At 40.2% G+C, this 17261-nt stretch overlaps 1 protein-coding gene across 1 annotated transcript in view; it reads left to right on the top strand.

Moving 5' to 3' along the window:
* P2RX2 (purinergic receptor P2X 2) overlaps positions 1-17261 on the top strand; it is a 176857-nt gene that overhangs the window by 77267 nt on the left and 82329 nt on the right. The window contains exon 8 of the mRNA XM_053700556.1: positions 5930-6045. Coding sequence (XP_053556531.1) covers positions 5930-6045 — 116 coding nt within the window. The remainder of the gene's footprint in view (positions 1-5929; positions 6046-17261) is intronic.

The raw sequence follows: 17261 nt of genomic DNA, 5'->3' as shown, positions 1-17261 counted from the left end.
TATATATATATATATATATATATATATATAAGCAAAGGAGGAGTGCACTCACCCAGACTTTTCAAAAGTTTATTTCCTAGATTGTGAATGTTTTCGGGGGTTTAGCCCCTTCCTCAGACATACAAGAAACAAATGTGCAAATACCAACACCAGACATCCTTATATCAGACAGACCATCCAATCACATGCTCTCCAGGGTAGGGTGCCACCCACTAGATGACCTCACCACCCCTGGCAACGAGTGTGAATGGTCAGAACATAATATGACATAAATATAACAATACATGTATGCAGAACATAATACAACAGGAGTACATTCAGCCAGCATATATTATTTTAACAAGTTAAGTACATATGTAAAACAAAGTTCAAGAATAATATGACAAGTCCTGTAGGCAACAGGATCCTCTTACACCCCCAGAGTTGTACAGTACGAAAAGTAAAATCTATATACCCTCTAATAAGCAACAGCAAGGGTTAAATACATATGTGTATAGCAAGACTTATGAAGAGTAGGTGCATCATGTCCTAAATGGGCCTACTACTGCAATCAAGTGTGAGCATGAAACACACAGTCAATTATACAATGGTATGATAAACAAACATTAGCAATGTGTGTCCCAAGGAATTAAGCATGTCATGTAAGGTCATCAACTAATACACAAAATCAAATTTAAACAAATTCTAACTTTAGACAAATTGTATATACAGGAACCTAGCTGTTGGTAGTGTATAAAACCGGGAAACACAGTAACCGATATGCAGAGGAGCCAACCAATAGGTCCCGTTGTCATGGCAACGGTAAGCATAGAAACAAAAAACACTTTATACAGTTATATCCGAACCTTGTATAAAAACAAAGAGCAAGCCATCACGGTGTCACAAGTCTACCAGCACATAGGAATCACCGTAATAGAGCGGTCTGAACTACCAGATAAGCAAACTGCAGCCCAGCCCATAAAACACAATATCGAGAGGGTATTTAAGACGTATAGCTGCTGTCACAATTTGTATGACAAGTATAAACAGTATAGCCTACCTCAGATTCACATCAAAGACCAGCAAGGAACCATTCTAACAGCCAGTGAGACGCCAGATGGCCTCAAACGTGTCAAACCGGGAGCCAGTGTGAAGGGGGTGTGTCTGTTGTCAGGGCAACGGTAACAAACTATTACCCGTGTGTCCGTATATAATATGGTTTCAAGTTCTACAAATAAGCACTATACCTAGTTCAGTCAAATCAAATGTTGAGTATAATAGAGGGAAAAGAAAAATTACATAAATTACAGCATGAGTCAGATCAGTGACTAATAGTTATATTGTAGAATCCTCCATATTAATTGCTAAGCGAGATACTAGTTGTAATTGTCCCAGTCAGATTATGTGTAGCACAAAGCCTAAATGTAAACACCTAGAGCATCAAAAAATTAGAGCAACAAAAAATTACAGGAAAATACAGTATGTTGGGAAGTGGATCCATTTAGTTCTGGCATAGGGATGTATAGAAACCTAAGTCTAGTAACTGCTAAGTAGAAAATAATAAAATAAAACAATAAACCAAGCAGAATAGGAATGCACCTAACCAAATAAAATTACAGAGATCATAATTGGAAAGCATCCATATAGGGAATGTTTATCTACAAACACACCTGCCAGTCCAGATGGGTATTTAGTCCCCTGGGTATGAGGGTGTCAAGGACAAAAGTCCAACGTGCCTCCCTCCTCAGCAATTGGATGTTTCTATCGCCGCCCCTAGTCAGAGGAGGTAACATGGTCAATGATTGTGTATTTTAAGTCTTTAACTGCATGGTTATGGTCCAAGAAGTGACGTGCCACCGGTTGGTCCGAGGTTCCTTTCTTCAGGTCTGTGCTGATGGCAGACCGATGGTTTGCCATTCTTGTGCGTAGATCATCAGAAGTTTTTCCCACATAAAAGAGCCCACAAATACAGTGTAACAGATAGACAATATAGATAGTGGTGCATGTCAGTCTATATTTGTGGAAGAACTTCTGCCGTTTGTGTGGGTGAGTGAAATATTGGCCCGGAAGACCCCTTTCTTCTCCAGATTGAGCCAGTTACCTTTGTTGTAGCTCCTAATCGGGTCAGTCTTAACCAAAATGTCCCTTAAAGATCTGGACCTTCTGAACCCAATTCTTGGAGGGGCCATCTGTTTAAAGGGTAATGTAGGATCTGTGGTGATGACGTGCCAATTATCATGTAGGTGTTTGTTGATTCATTGCTTGTCACCTGTGTATGTGGTCACGAAGGTCATCCTTTCCACCCCCTGTGTCGTCCTGGTGTCTTCTTGTGTTGTAGCCAGTACTTGTCTCTGAGTCTTCAGGAGTTTTGGGGGATAACCCCTTTGCTTGAATTTGTTCTCCATTTCAAGTAATTGTATTTCCTTATTCGATTCCATTGAATTGTTTCGTATGACCCTCCTGTTACCCGCTGTGACAGAATGTATAATGCAGTAGAGAATTTCTGTCCGTTTCCTTCCGGAATAGAGTTTAGTGTAGTTTTAGTGTGTCTTTGAACAATCTTACATTCAGGAAATCTATGGAGTCCCTAGAGTATTGCATTTTGAATTTCAAAGCCGAGTTTTTCATACCAGTAAAGTATGTCTTCCTCTGGGGCGCTCCAGATGAGCAGCAAGTCATCTATGTAACGTTTATAGAATTTTACTTGCTGGTCCTTGAATAAATCTGTCTCAGTAGTTTCAAATTGAGCCATTTACAAGTTAGCATATGAAAGGGCCACATTGGACCACATGGCTGTCCCTTGTAGCTGTAGGAAAAATTGTTTTTCGAATTTAAAGTAGTTGGTTTTCAGGCAAAATTCCAATAGATGTATTAGTACCTCTACTCTGGGGGTGTAAGAGGATCATGTTGCCTACAGGACTTGTCATATTATTCTGGAGCTTTGTTTTACATTTGTATTTAACTTGTAAAAATAATATATGCTGGCTGAATGTACTCCTGCTGTATAATGTTCTGCATATATGTATTGTTATATTTATGTCATATTATGTTCTGACCATTCACACTTGTTGCCAGGGGTGGTGAGGTCATCTAGTGGGTGGCACCCTACCCTGGAGAGCATGTGATTGGATGGTCTGTCTGATATAAGGATGTCTGGTGTTGGTATTTGCACATTTGTTTCTTGTATGTCTGAGGAAGGGGCTAAACCCCCGAAAACGTTCACAATCTAAACTTTTGAAAAGTCTGGGTGAGTGCACTCCTCCTTTGCTTCTACAAATTCTATCTGTTGCACCCCTGGCATTTGTGACCTGTTATCTGGAGTGCTTGTCTTCTCTACTTTAGTTTCTAGAACTTCCGTGGTGCAGTGGAACTCTGAGTTGAGTTGTTTAAATCGGAACACACTGTTATAAATAATTATTTGTGCATTTGCATTATCCACAGATTACTGTTAAAAAGCTTGTACTATGGCCAATTTGGTTAAAAAACAAACAGACAAAAACCCTTGTGAGTTCTATAAACCTTGGATAAGATATTAGCTCAACCACTTTGTATCCACACACATATTTGAAAAATTGTGTAGTCTCTATGCCACCTATATAAACCATCTTGCTTATATACAACCTCTTAGTTACTCCTGCTGAAAAATTGCTGCCATCTTGTATACCAGCATGGCACAAGGAGATGCTGTTTACACTCTGAATAAAATAATAGAATTGTTATTAATTTTTTGTTAAAAATAATAAATAAACAAACACTCTCACAAGAATAGTTTCTGATTTACCATTGGAAATTGACGTAGATGTTTCTGAGCTAGACTTGCTCTTTGTACATTTAGCGTTAGCAAACATTCTAGCATCACAGTTTGGCTGTAACAATTGGGATATTCCAGTATTAGTGACTGCTTGTAATACAAGGCGCTTTTTTCTTTTCAAAAGGCCATGTGCAAATTGGTCAGATTTCATACAAATTTGGGGTACATTATAAATTAAACTGAATGCCATCATAAACTTGCCAAGAACTTCTGTAACAAGTGTGCTAAAATCCTTAATTACCTTCTAATGAATCTGTTGTCATATACTGTATAATACTGCAGGACTTTATAGATGTTTATAGTATCTCTTGATCTGGAAAGATGGTCTGCTGTGCCATGGTGTCAGAGAGAAGCCAATCTAGAAATAGTTTTATTTTCTTTGAAGAAAATGTCCTTCAACACCTTTACTCATTAGCTTCTCACTGCATCCCATCCTTGTTTCCCCCTTTAGCGTATATAACACAGTTCTTAGAACGGAAAGAATTCACAGACTCTTAACAGCCACACAGGAATGACATTCATGAAAGAAACAACAACAACATAAAATGATAGACATTAACAAAATGGTGTTTGCATGCGGCACAAGTAAATGACAGATGCATCTATCTGTCTGTCTGTCTGTCTGTCTGTCTGTCTGTCTGTCTGTCTGTCTGTCTGTCTGTCTGTCTGTCTATCTATCTATCTATCTATCTATCTATCTATCTATCTATCACTAGTGCCATCTGCTCTGTAATGCAAGTTACTGCTTGTTTTATATACCAGTGATTTATGCAGAACAAGGATATATTTAAAGTTGGGAAAAAAAAGGATTAAAAAAAATGTAGGTTCACATATCAGAAGATGAACTTGTACCACTTGCACCATTAATATTCAGCTTTGTGATTAATTTGCTGCACCCTCAAGTTTTCTATGATTGTTTTTTTTTCAATTATTCCAAAAGAAAGACAATTATAAATGAAAGTAATTATAATTTAAATAAGAAATAAAGCCAATTACTAATATTATCGCACCTCCAAATAAACATCAAGTCATCTGTAACAAGCAACTAATACTATCTTTGTTGTTTAGTACCTTAAAGGGACACTATACCCAAACATTTTCTTTCATGATTAAGGTAGAGAATACAATTTTAAACAACATTCCAATTTACTTCTATTACCTAATTTGCTTCATTCTTTAGATATACTTTAATGAAGAAATAGCAATGCACACGGTGAACCAATCACAGGAGGCATCTATGTGCAGCTACCAATCAGCAGCTACTAAGCATATCTAGATATGCTTTTCAGCAAAGAATATCAAGAGAATGAAGCAAATTAAATAATAGAAGTAAATTAGAAAGTTGTTTATAATTGTATGCTCTTTCTAAATCATGAAAGAAAAAATTTGGGTTTCATGTCCCTTTAAGGCTTTACTTAATTCCACGCAGAACATATAGAATAGGCATGCAGCTATCCTTATTTACATGTTAATAGGCCTATTTATCAAATGTCTGTCGAACCTGATTTATGCGGAGAGCAATACGCTCTCTGTATTCAGCATTCCACCAGCAGCTCTTGTGAGCTGCTGGTGCAACGCCGCCCCCTGCAGACTCACTGACAATCGGTCGCCAGCAGGGGGTGTCAATCAACCCGATCGTACTCGATCGGGTTGAATTGTGGCGATCTCTGTCCGCCTCATCAGAGCAGACGGACAGGGTTATGGAGCAGCTGTCTTTAGACCGCTGCTTCATAACTGCTGTTTCTGGTGAGTCTGAAGACTCGCCAGAAACACGGGCTCTCAAGTTCCATTCGGAGCTTGATAAATGGGCCTCTAAGTGTAAGAAGAAATGTCATTGTTATCTATGAAATCTATAAATAAAAGATAACTAGAATATTGTCAGAGTTTGCCAATGCTTCCATACCATTCTATTCCACAGAGTGCGGCATACAAGAGTATAGTAAGGTCACAACAGTGGTAACCTACCCAAACTTATTATCCCACGTAAACCATAACATTTGTATCTATTGTATAACTGGATAAATGGTGGTTAGTTACTGGTGCTGCCATCAAGTATTTTTTACAAATGACAAATTATTATACTTTTTGACTTCGTATTTACGACTGCTATAACGATCTTATTTGTGTTGCCTCTTACAGGGAGGAATTATTGGGGTGATCATAAACTGGAACTGTAACCTGGATTTGCACCCGTCTAAATGCCAACCTCAATATTCTTTCCGACGACTCGACCTGTCCAGTGGGTACAACTACAGGTCAGCTCTTGTATGTATACACAGATGACCAGTCTGGTTGAATATTGTGTGTGTGTCAGAGCATCTGGATGAGTGTGTGTGTGTGTGTCAGACTGAGCAATTTGTATGTATGTGTATGTGTGTGTGTGTGTGTGTGTGTGTGTGTGTATATATATATATATATATATATATATACATATATATATATATACACACACACACACACACACACACACATACTATGGTTTACTAGCCAGGGGTTAAAAAAATATATATAGCAGTCCCAATGTGAATCCGCCCTCCTGGGGTCAACCACCCAGTTGCTCTGTGTATATATAATAACTCCCACAAAATCAGAGGCAAACCAGGATTTCTCCAAAACAAAACAAATTTATTGACGTTTCGGGGAATAAAACTCTGTACACTGTATGTTCTGAAGAAGGGGACTTTTTGTTTTGGATTCTGATTTTGTGGGAGTTATTATATTGTATATATATATATATATATATATATATATATATATATATATATATATATATATATATATATATATATATAGTCAATTCCAGTAAAGGACTGCACTCACTGGATTTTGGATAAAAATATTTTTATTGTGGTAACGTTTCGGAGTCCTCAGACCCCCGTTCCTCAGACCAGACCAATCATACAAGTGAACACTGTGAAATATAAAGGCAATAAGCCCCAGCCATCAAACATTTAGTGCAAATTGCGCCAAAACGGGGTTGTCATGGCAACAGCCCCATTACATTCCTTGCTATCTCAGTGCTAATTCATTTAAATAATCAAGTCTATCTAGACACGTCACCTGGAGTATGTAAATACATCTGTAGCAAAGCATCCAATACCATTTAACAGTTGCAATATCCTAGGGCAATAGATCAACGCAAGAAAAAAGAAATATAACCTCTGTGCAATAAATATCTCACCATCCATAAATCTATACATATAAAAACATATACCCCTTGACATAAAAAAAATTCTGTTTTAAAATAGTGGAGCTGAAAATAGGCTTATCAGTATGAATATGTTATTACACTTATGTGCCTTGTTCCCACAATGTGTTTCAATTGTATGTACTCACTGTTACAAATCCGTGTACTGTCTGCTAAGTATATGCGTGGACCGTGGCTAAGCAACCATCCGGACAATGTTTGTAAAAATAGGCGCAGAGAATTGACCTCCGACGTCTGCAGAGTTCCTCCTCAGACCGCATGGCTAATTAGCATTGGAGGGTGACGTCAGTGCATAGGCGTGTGCATTGTGCGCAGCACCGTATCAAACACTGCTGTTAGGCTATCCTTTGTTAGAAAGTCACAAAAATGTGTATCAAGCCTATAAGCTATATAATCAAGGGTAGCACAACAGTGTATCAAGCTTCTAGGCTATACCCTATGAGTCGCAATGTGTGTGTAACTATCCTCCAACACCTACTACAGTATGTTATACATGGGTTTACATGAGGGTAATAACATATCATTTCAGGTGCCTAATACCAGAGCGACTGTATTGTGAATCATGTAAACTGAGCCAAATAATGTGACATGCTGTGTATGAGATTTGCCGTACTGTCCGTGTATTCCATATTCCCATACTTATATCCATGTAAAGCCTGTATCTAAGTGACTATAATTCTGAGTCATATGGTCACCATGTACTCTAGACTGTACCCATATATGCTTTATGTAATGACAACTCTTAGTCATGTTAGCCTTACTACATACCTGTCCACCAATATGCAAATAGTAGTCAATTCATAATACATCCTTGTGCCTGAGTGGTGTCATACCCATACAGTGAAACCTCAAATTATATAATTGGTTCCCTGTTATAAATGGCAATCAAGGTTAATATGGATGAACACCACAGATTATGCATGAGATAGCAAGGAATGTAATGGGGGCTGTTGCCATGACAACCCCGTTTTGGCGCAATTTGCACTAAATGTTTGATGGGTGGGGCTTATTGCCTTTATATTGCACAGTGTTCACTTCTATGTTTGTTCTGGTCTGAGGAAGGGGTCTGAGGACTCCGAAACGTAACCACAATAAAAATATTTTTATCCAAAATCCAGTGAGTGCAGTCCTTTACTGGAATTGACTGTGAATACTATTGACTTGGCATCCTGGTTGATGACTGAAAGATACTGTGAGTGCAGATACACATGGAGGATATATATATATATATATATTTATTTATATATATATATATATATATATATATATATATATATATATATATATATATAAATAGAGCATGTTTTTACTGATTTCCCACGTAATTCAAATATTATGCTATTATACCTTCTCTAATCTCTCTATAAATGAAATAAGTTTGAATAAGAAATATAGTCATTGAAAAGGTTAGAAATAATGAATTGTAGGTGAAATAAACTTTGCTTTTATCCAAGAATCCTCCATGTGCAGCAATTATTGCCTTACAGACCTTTGGCATTCTAGTTGTCAATTTGTTGAGGTAATCTGAAGATCCTTCACCTCCCACAATTTGGATAGGCCTGATGGGCACTTCTTATGTACCATACGGTCAATCTGCTCCCACAACAGCTCAATAGGGTTGAAATCTGGTAACTGTATTGGCCATTCCATTGAAGACAGAGTACCAGCTGACTGCTTCTTCCCTAAATAGTTCTTGCATAGTTTGAAGCTGGGCTTTGGGTCATTGTCCTGTTGTACAAGGAAATTGTCTCCAATCAAGCGGCGTCCACAGGGTATGGCATGGCATTGCTAAATGGAGCGATGGCCTTTTTTTCTTCAAGGTCTATTTTACCCATTATAAATCTCCCACTTAACCACCCCAAACCATCACATTTCCTCCACCATGCTTGACAGATGGTGTCCAGCACACATCCAGCAAATTTTCATTAGGTCTGCGTCTCATGAATGTTCTTATTTGTAATTTGAACACCTTAAACTTAGATTCCTCTGTCCATAACACTTTTTTAGAAAACAGAAAAGTAGGCACCTCATGGTGTAGTATTTAACATCCAAAGTGTACACCTTAACCCATTAAGGACTGGGCATTTCAGACAAAAACGTCCAGAAAAGACCAGAGCATTTTTAGCATTTTTGCCATCACTACATTTAAACAGAAATAGAGCCTTTTTTATATTTACCTATCAAAACTACACTCACTGGCCACTTTATTAGGTACACCTTGCTAATACCGGTTTGGACCCCCTTTTGCCTTCAGAACTGTCTTAATTCTTCATGGCATAGATTCAACAAGGTGTTGAAAACATTCCTCAGATATTTTGGTCCATATTGACATGATAGCATCATGCAGTTGCTGCAGATATGTTGGCTGCACATCCATGATGCAAATCTCCCGTTCCACCACATCCCAAAGGTGCTCTATTGGATTGATATCTGGTGACTGTGGAGGCCATTGGAGTACAGTGAACTCATTTTCATGTTCATGAAACCAGTTTGAGATGATTTGAGCTTTGTGATATAGTGCATTATCCTGCTTTAAGTAGCCATCAGAAGATGGGTAGTTGGGTACTCTGTAGTCATAAAGGGATGTACATAAATGGATGGACATGGTTAGCAACAATACTCAGGTAGGCTGTGGCGTTTAAACGATGCTCAATTGGTACTAAGGGGCCCAAAGTGTGCCAAGAAAATATCCCCCACATCATTACACCACCATTGCCAGCCTGAACGGTTGATACAAGGCAGCATGGATCTATGCTTTCATATTGTTTACACAAAATTCTGACCCTACCATCTGAATGTCACAGCTTAAATTGAGACTCATCAGGCCAGGCAACATTTTTCCAATCTTCTATTGTCCAATTTTGGTGAGCCTGTGCGAATTGTAGCCTCAGTTTCCTGTTCTTAGCTGACAGGAGTGGCACCCGGTGTGATCTTCTGCTGCTGTAGCCCATCTGCTTCAAGGTTCGATGTGTTGAGCATTCAGAGATGGTATTCTGCATACCTTGGTTGTAACAAGTGGTTATTTGAGTTACTGTTGCCTTTCTATCATCTCCAACCAGTCTGCCCATTCTCCTCTAACCTCTGACATCAACAAGGCATTTTTGTCCACACAACTGCCGCTCACTGGATATTTTCTCTTTTTGAGACAATTCTCTGTAAACCCTAGAGATGGTTGTGCGTGAAAATCCCAGTAGATCAGCAGTTTTTGAAATACTCAACAAAGTCACTTAAATCCCCTTTCTTCTCTATTCTGATGTTCGGTTTAAACTTCAGCAAGCAATTGAACAGGTGTACCTAATAAAGTGGCTGGTGCGTGTATATATATTTCTTTAGTAGACAACCCAAAATATTGATCTAGGCCCATTTTGGTATATTTCATGCCTCCATTTCACCACCATATGCGATCAAATAAAAAAAAAATCTTTAACTTTTTCACAAACTTTAAGTTTCTCACTGAAATTATTTAGAAACAGCTTGTGCAATCATGCCACAAATGGATGTAAAAGCATCTCTGGGATTCCCTTTGTTCAGAAATAGCAGACATATATGGCTTTGCCATTGCTTTGTGGATATAGAAGGCAGTTAATGGCAGCTGCGCACCACACTTTTATTATTCCCAGCAGTGAAGGGGTTAATTAGGTGGATTTTAAGGTTAATTTTAGCTTTAGTGTAGAGATTAGCCTCTCACCTGACACTTCTCACCCTCTGATCCCTCTCAAACAGCTCTCTTCCCTCCCCCACCCCCCAATGGTTACCACTGTCTTAAGTACTGGCAGACAGTCTGCCAGTATGCAGTATTAGACCTTTTTTCCTTCCATAAGGCAGGGAGAGTCCACAACTTCATTCCTTACTGTTGGGAAATACAACACCTAGCCACCATGAGGAGGCAAAGACACCCCAGCCAAATGCTTAAATATCCCTCCCACTTCCCCTATCCCCCAGTCATTCTTTGCCTTTCTTCACTATAGGAAGTGTCAGAGAAGTGTCAGAAGATTTGGATAGTCCTGTAATGGGTATGTTCCCTTCAAAAAAAAGTTTGGAGTTTTAAAGGGACAGTCAACCCAAAAATTACTGTTACTTATTTAGATTAGTTAATTAACAATCTTTACATCAAACTCTAGCCCAATTTTCATCTAAATAAACTTTGGCAGAAAATACACTTACTAGATCTCATCTGGCTGTTTTGAAATGGCCACCTGACTCCTCCTCCTCTGACGTCTCCCAAAAGCTTGAACTGCAACACTAGTACAGGATCCTCTCGTCCCTGCACGCTCACGCTCCTTTCATTCAGTTCATCTAGGGTATTTGCTCAAAGAAAAGATACCATCAGCAACTTTTTTTTACCTTTAGCCGTACGCTGTAGTTTGCATTTTTATTATAAATATTCTAAACTTGTGTTTCTAATAAAGGTTAGTTATATTACTGTTACCACGATTACTTTTAATCTGATTGGGACCCTGATGCCAAAATGGCTAATTTGTGTAGTCTGTGCACATTTATCTTGCACATGCTAAGAGTAGCACTAGTGAAGTCATTAAGCATGTCACAGATGCAAATACAAATAGATTCTTATTCTAAAGGTATTTTAATGCGTTGCTTGTATTTCCATTTTTATACAATGTTCTTTTGTACACCCCCTGGCACTGATCTGAGGCAAGAAGGTGGTGTGGATGTGCTTTTTCACACGTTAAAATCACCCGTAGTTATGATCATTTCTCGTCCGCTCTGCTGGACTTGTTCCGGGATTATGCCAGTGGGGGGAGGATGCTCCAATCAATGTTGACTTGATAAACTTCGAGCGATCACAGAGCACTAGCACTTCATATTCTTGTGCTCTGTGATCTTCGCTCTGTGTGCGGGGGTGCTGGCCGAGGAGGACCGGAGAACAGTGAGCATGTGGTCGGGGGAGCACTAGCTGTGAGAAAAAAGAAAAAAAAAATACATCCCAATACACCTTTGAGCGGACTATACATTTTCATCATGGTGTCATGGAATAAGCACATGTGGATGTTCTCCGGTCCTCCTTGGCCAGCACCCCCGCACACAGAGTGAAGATCACAGAGCACGAGAAGCTGAAGTGCTAGTGCTCTGTGATCGCTTTAAGTTTGTCAAGTCAACAAACAAGATTATCTTGCTTTGGCAGGTAGGGGGTTAATCTCCGGCTGTGTTTTCCCTGACGGACCGGTCTCCTGCCTGATTTCATAACCTGCATTGATTGGAGCATCCTCCCCCACTAGCATAATCCCGGAACAAGTCCAGCAGAGCGGACGAGAAATGATCATAACTACGGGTGATTTTAACGTGTGAAAAAGCACATCCACACCACCTTCTTGCCTCAGATCAGTGCCAGGGGGTGTACAAAAGAACATTCTATAAAAATGGAAATACAAGCAACGCATTAAAATACCTTTAGAATAAGAATCTATTTGTATTTGCAACTGTGACATGCTTAATGACTTCACTAGTGCTACTCTCAGCATGTGCAAGATAAATGTGCATGGACTACACAAATGAGCCATTTTGGCATCAGGGTCCCAATCAGATTAGAAGTAATCGTGGTAACAGTAATATAACTAACCTTTATTTGAAACACAAGTTTAGAATATTTATAATAAAAATGCAAACTATAACTTACGGCTAAAGGTTAAAAAAAAAAAAATTTGCTCATGTTATCTTTTCTTTGAGCAAATACCCTAGATGAACTGAATGACAGGAGCGTGAGCGTGCAGGGACGAGAGGATCCTGTACTAGTGTTGCAGTTCAAGATTTTGAGAGATGTCAGAGGAGGAGGAGTCAGGTGGCCATTTCAAAACAGCCAGATAAGATCTAGTAAGTGTATTTTCTGCCAACGTTTATTTAGATGAAAATTGGGCTAGAGTTTGATGTAAAGATTGTTAATTAACTAATCTAAGTAAGTAACAGTAATTTTTGGGTTGACTGTCCCTTTAAGTAATCATGTCAACCTCTCAGTGAGAGTATTGATGAAAGTTAGAGTCTGGACAGGGAAAGTTTTTCTGTGAACCCATCCAGACTGTCGCCTAACAGCTCCTGAGCAATCAGAGTTGACGAGTTTCCCTGCTTGCTGTTACACACTCAAGTCCATGTCAGAGCGCCGCTGCAAGACTGTCAAACTTGAGAGGCTGTGCCTGTTCCACAGCATGGATCTTGGAGGGTAATACCGTTTTATATATACACTTTTGCTATACAGGGTCACAGTGTGGCTCATTTATGCCTTGATAGGATCAAGGGTTAATATCTCCTTCAGGGAGATTATTTGAACAGCTAGCGGTTATTTGTAACTGCTTTAATGTGAGAGATTTTAGGCTCATAGACTGTAAGCTTTTGGCTTGGAACAAACAGGTTTTACTTTCGTTTTTGAGTGTTTCGCAGCTCATAATAGCTTAGCACCTTTTTCATAGCAGGGAAAGTCCTGTCCTAAGCACCACATGACCGGGTGCGTTCTTTTCATTTTCCTACGATCCTGCTGTGGACATCACTCCTAAGGTGTCAGGGTTTTTTCCCTGTTTTGTTTGCCATGTGCTGCTGTCAGCCATTTTACTCACCTCTCTTGCTGACTCTGGTGCATACTGTGTGATGCTGCTCATTTCCTGCACTTCCTTTTATGGCCAGACTGGTGTACATCATCCATGTGAGACAGGATGCAGTCTCAGAATTGTGATGTCATCACTTATTATTTAAAGGGCTTCTGCTTTGCCCTTGCGTTGTCTCAGACCTGTTTGTGAGAGCTCCTGTGTATTACCTGGCTGTCTGACGTCCCTCCTGGTTCCTGATCCCTGGCTTGTTCCTGACTCTGCTGTTCTCCTTGTTCCTGATTCCGGCTCGTCTGACTATTCACTTTGGCTCCTGACTCGGCTCGTCTGACTACCAGCTCTGGTTTTGATTCCTGGCTTGTTATTTGACTTGTGGACATTTTATTATTTTTTGCTATTAATAAAGGTGTGATTATTTTTGCAGTTCCCGTCTCAGTCTGATTCCTGGCACCCTGACATTACGGAAGGGCCATGAATTCTGATGGTGCTAATAATCCACCTTTACCTGCCATACGCCTAGATTATGAGTTTTTGTCGGTAAGGCTGTGCGGGGCTAACAAGCATTTTTTTCTTACCGCTCTCTTAAGCCAACGCTGGTATTACAAGTTTTCTTCAAGCCGGCATTAGCCTCAGAAAAGTGAGCGTTGAGCAAAATTTAGCTCCACATCTCACTGTAATACCAGCGTTGCTTACGGTAGCGGTAAGCTGGCAAAACGTGCTTGTGCATGATTTCCCCATAGGAAACAATGGGGCTGAGTTGGCTGAAAAAACCTAACACCTGCAAAAAAAGCAGCGTTCAGCTCCTAACGCAGCCTCATTCTTTCCTATGTGAAAATGAAATTTATGTCTGCACCTAACACCCTAACATGAACCCCGAGTCTAAACACCCCTAATCTTACACTTATTAACCCCTAATCTGCCGCCCCTGCTATCGCTGACACCTACATTATAATTATTAACCCATAATCTGCCGCTCCGGACACCGCCGCCACCTGCATTATACTTATGAACCCCTAATCTACTGCCCCCAACATCGCCGACACCTACATTTTATTTATTAACCCCTAATCTGCCCCCCCAATTTCGCCACAACTATATTACATTTATTAACCCCTAATCTGCTGCCGCCAACGTCGCCGCCACTATAGTAAATTTATTAACCCCTAAACCTAAGTCTAACCCTAACCCTAACACCCCCCTAACTTAAATATAATTTAAATACATCTAAATAAATTGACTACAAATAAATAAATTATTCCTATTTAAAACTAAATACTTACCTATAAAATAAACCCTAAGATAGCTACAATATAACTAATAGTTACATTGTATCTAGCTTAGGTTTTATTTTTATTTTACAGGCAACTTTGTATTTATTTTTACTAGGTACAATAGTTATTAAATAGTTATTAACTATTTAATAACCTCCTAGTTAAAATAAGTACAAAAGTACCTGTAAAATAAACCCTAACCTAAGTTACAATTACACCTAACACTACACTATAATTAAACTAATTACCTAAACTACCTACAATTAATTACAACTAAATTAAATAAACTAAATTACGAAAAAAAACAAAAAACACTAAATTACAGAAAATAAAAAAAGAATTAAAAGAATTTTAAACTAATTACACCTAATCTAATCCCCCTAATAAAATAAAAAAGCCTCCCCAAAATAATAAAATTCCCTACCCTATACTAAATTACAAATAGCCCTTAAAAGGGCCTTTTGCGGGGCATTGCCCCAAAGTAATCAGCTCTTTCACCTGTAAAAAAAAAAATACAATACTGCCCCAACATTAAAACCCACCACCCACACACCCAACCCTACTCTAAAACCCACCCAATCCCCCTTAAAAAAACCTAACAGTACCCCCTTGAAGATCACCCTACCTTGAGCCATCTTCACCCAGCCGGGCACAAGTGGTACTCCAGAGGGTCCGAAGTCTTCATCCTATCCGGCCAGAAGAGGACATCCAGACCGGCAGAAGGCTTCATCCTTCCGGAGCGGAGTGGGTCCATATTCAAGATCCGACACGGAGCATCCTCTTCATCCGACGGCCGACGACTGAATGATTGGTCCTTTAAGTGACGTCATCCAAGATGGCGTCCCTTGAATTCCGATTGGCTGATAGAATCCTATCAGCCAATCAGAATTAAGGTAGGAAAAATCCTATTGGCTGATGCCAATAGAATGCAAGCTCAATCCTATTGCGGAAAATCACGGAAATCGCGGAAAAAAAGTGAGAGGTAGACCCTTTCCTGCCTGACTCGTAATACCAGTGGACGTTAAAAAGCAGCATTGGGACTCTCAATGCTGCTTTTTAAAGCTAACGCAAGACTCGTAATCTAGGTGATAATTTCCAGGATGGATGAACAGGATCACTGCTTGGATCAATTTGAACTAGCCCTGCAAACCCTGCTGACTCGCACTGCACATTTGGACCAAAGTGTCCCGCAAGTTATGGCTGCTCCTGTTTCTGCTGCGGCACCTAGTCCTACCAGGAGCATGTCCGGTTCTGCACCTCTACCTCAGCGTTATGGAGGCGATCCTAATCAGTGCAGAGGGTTTTTCAACCAGGTGGGCATTTACTTTGAGATGTTACCTCAGGCGTTTCCCTCTGACAGAGCTAAGGTGGGATTTCTCATCTCGTTACTCTCTGACACAGCTCTTGCCTGGGCTAATCCTTTGTGGGAGACTCATAAACCTGTGATTTCAAATTACCCTGAATTTGTGGCCTCCTTTCAAAGGGTATTTGATGTTCCTGCTCGCTCCTCCTCTGCTGCTAAACGACTCATGTCCATTAAGCAAGGTACAAGATCTGTTGCTCAGTATGCCATTGAGTTCCGTACGCTTGCTGCAGAGGTAGGTTGGAACAATGAAGCCCTTGTTGCCGCCTTCTTTCATGCGCTCTCTGATGCGATTAAAGATGAAGTTGCTGCCAGAGATTTACCAGAAGATCTTGAGGCATTGGTGTCTTTTTTGATCCTAATTGACATCAGACTAAGTGAGAGGCCCTCTTTCAAGGAGCGCTTGCGAAAGGCTCCTGTTCCGTTGTCTCCTATGTGTTCGTTTCCACCCATGCCTCCCTCTCCTCCCATGCCTCCTGGTTCCGAGTCACCAGGTACTGCTGAGCCGATGCAGTTGGGATTCACGTGTCTCTCCACGGCGGAGAGTTCCTTTAGGAGGAGGGAGGGGCTCTGCCTCTATTGTGGGTTACAGGGCCACCTTTTGAAGTCTTGTCCTACACGGCCGGGAAATGCTCACACCTAAGGTCCTGTAGGGGGCAGACCTTGGTAGGTTTATCCTCGTCCCCGGAACCGCTAAAGGAGAAACCTTTGGTCACTGTTGTTCTTTCCTAGGTGGACTCCTCCATAGTCACCCAGGCTCTTGTTGACTCCGGTGCTGCGGGCTATTTCATTCACAGTGCTTTTGTATCAAAGCACTCCATTCCTGTTTTGCCTCGGCCCGTTCTACTTGCTATTGAGGCCATTGATGGTTGGCCCCTTCAGCCCACACTCGTTACTCACAAAACTGCTCCGTTATCCATGGCTGTTGGGGCTCTCCATTTTGAAACCCTCCAGTTCCAGGTGATAAACTCTCCACATTTTCCAGTTGTTCTGGGTTATCCCTAGCTCCAAAAGCACAATCCCAGTCTCGACTGGCGCAGGTCAGAAATTTTGTTGTGGTCTCTGCAATGTATTTCCA

This window comes from Bombina bombina, chromosome 2, assembly GCF_027579735.1.
Source record: "Bombina bombina isolate aBomBom1 chromosome 2, aBomBom1.pri, whole genome shotgun sequence".
Taxonomy (NCBI): Eukaryota; Metazoa; Chordata; class Amphibia; order Anura; family Bombinatoridae; genus Bombina; species Bombina bombina.
The sequence above is the reverse complement of the archived record's forward strand: the minus strand, read 5'-3'. Positions and strand labels throughout refer to the sequence as shown.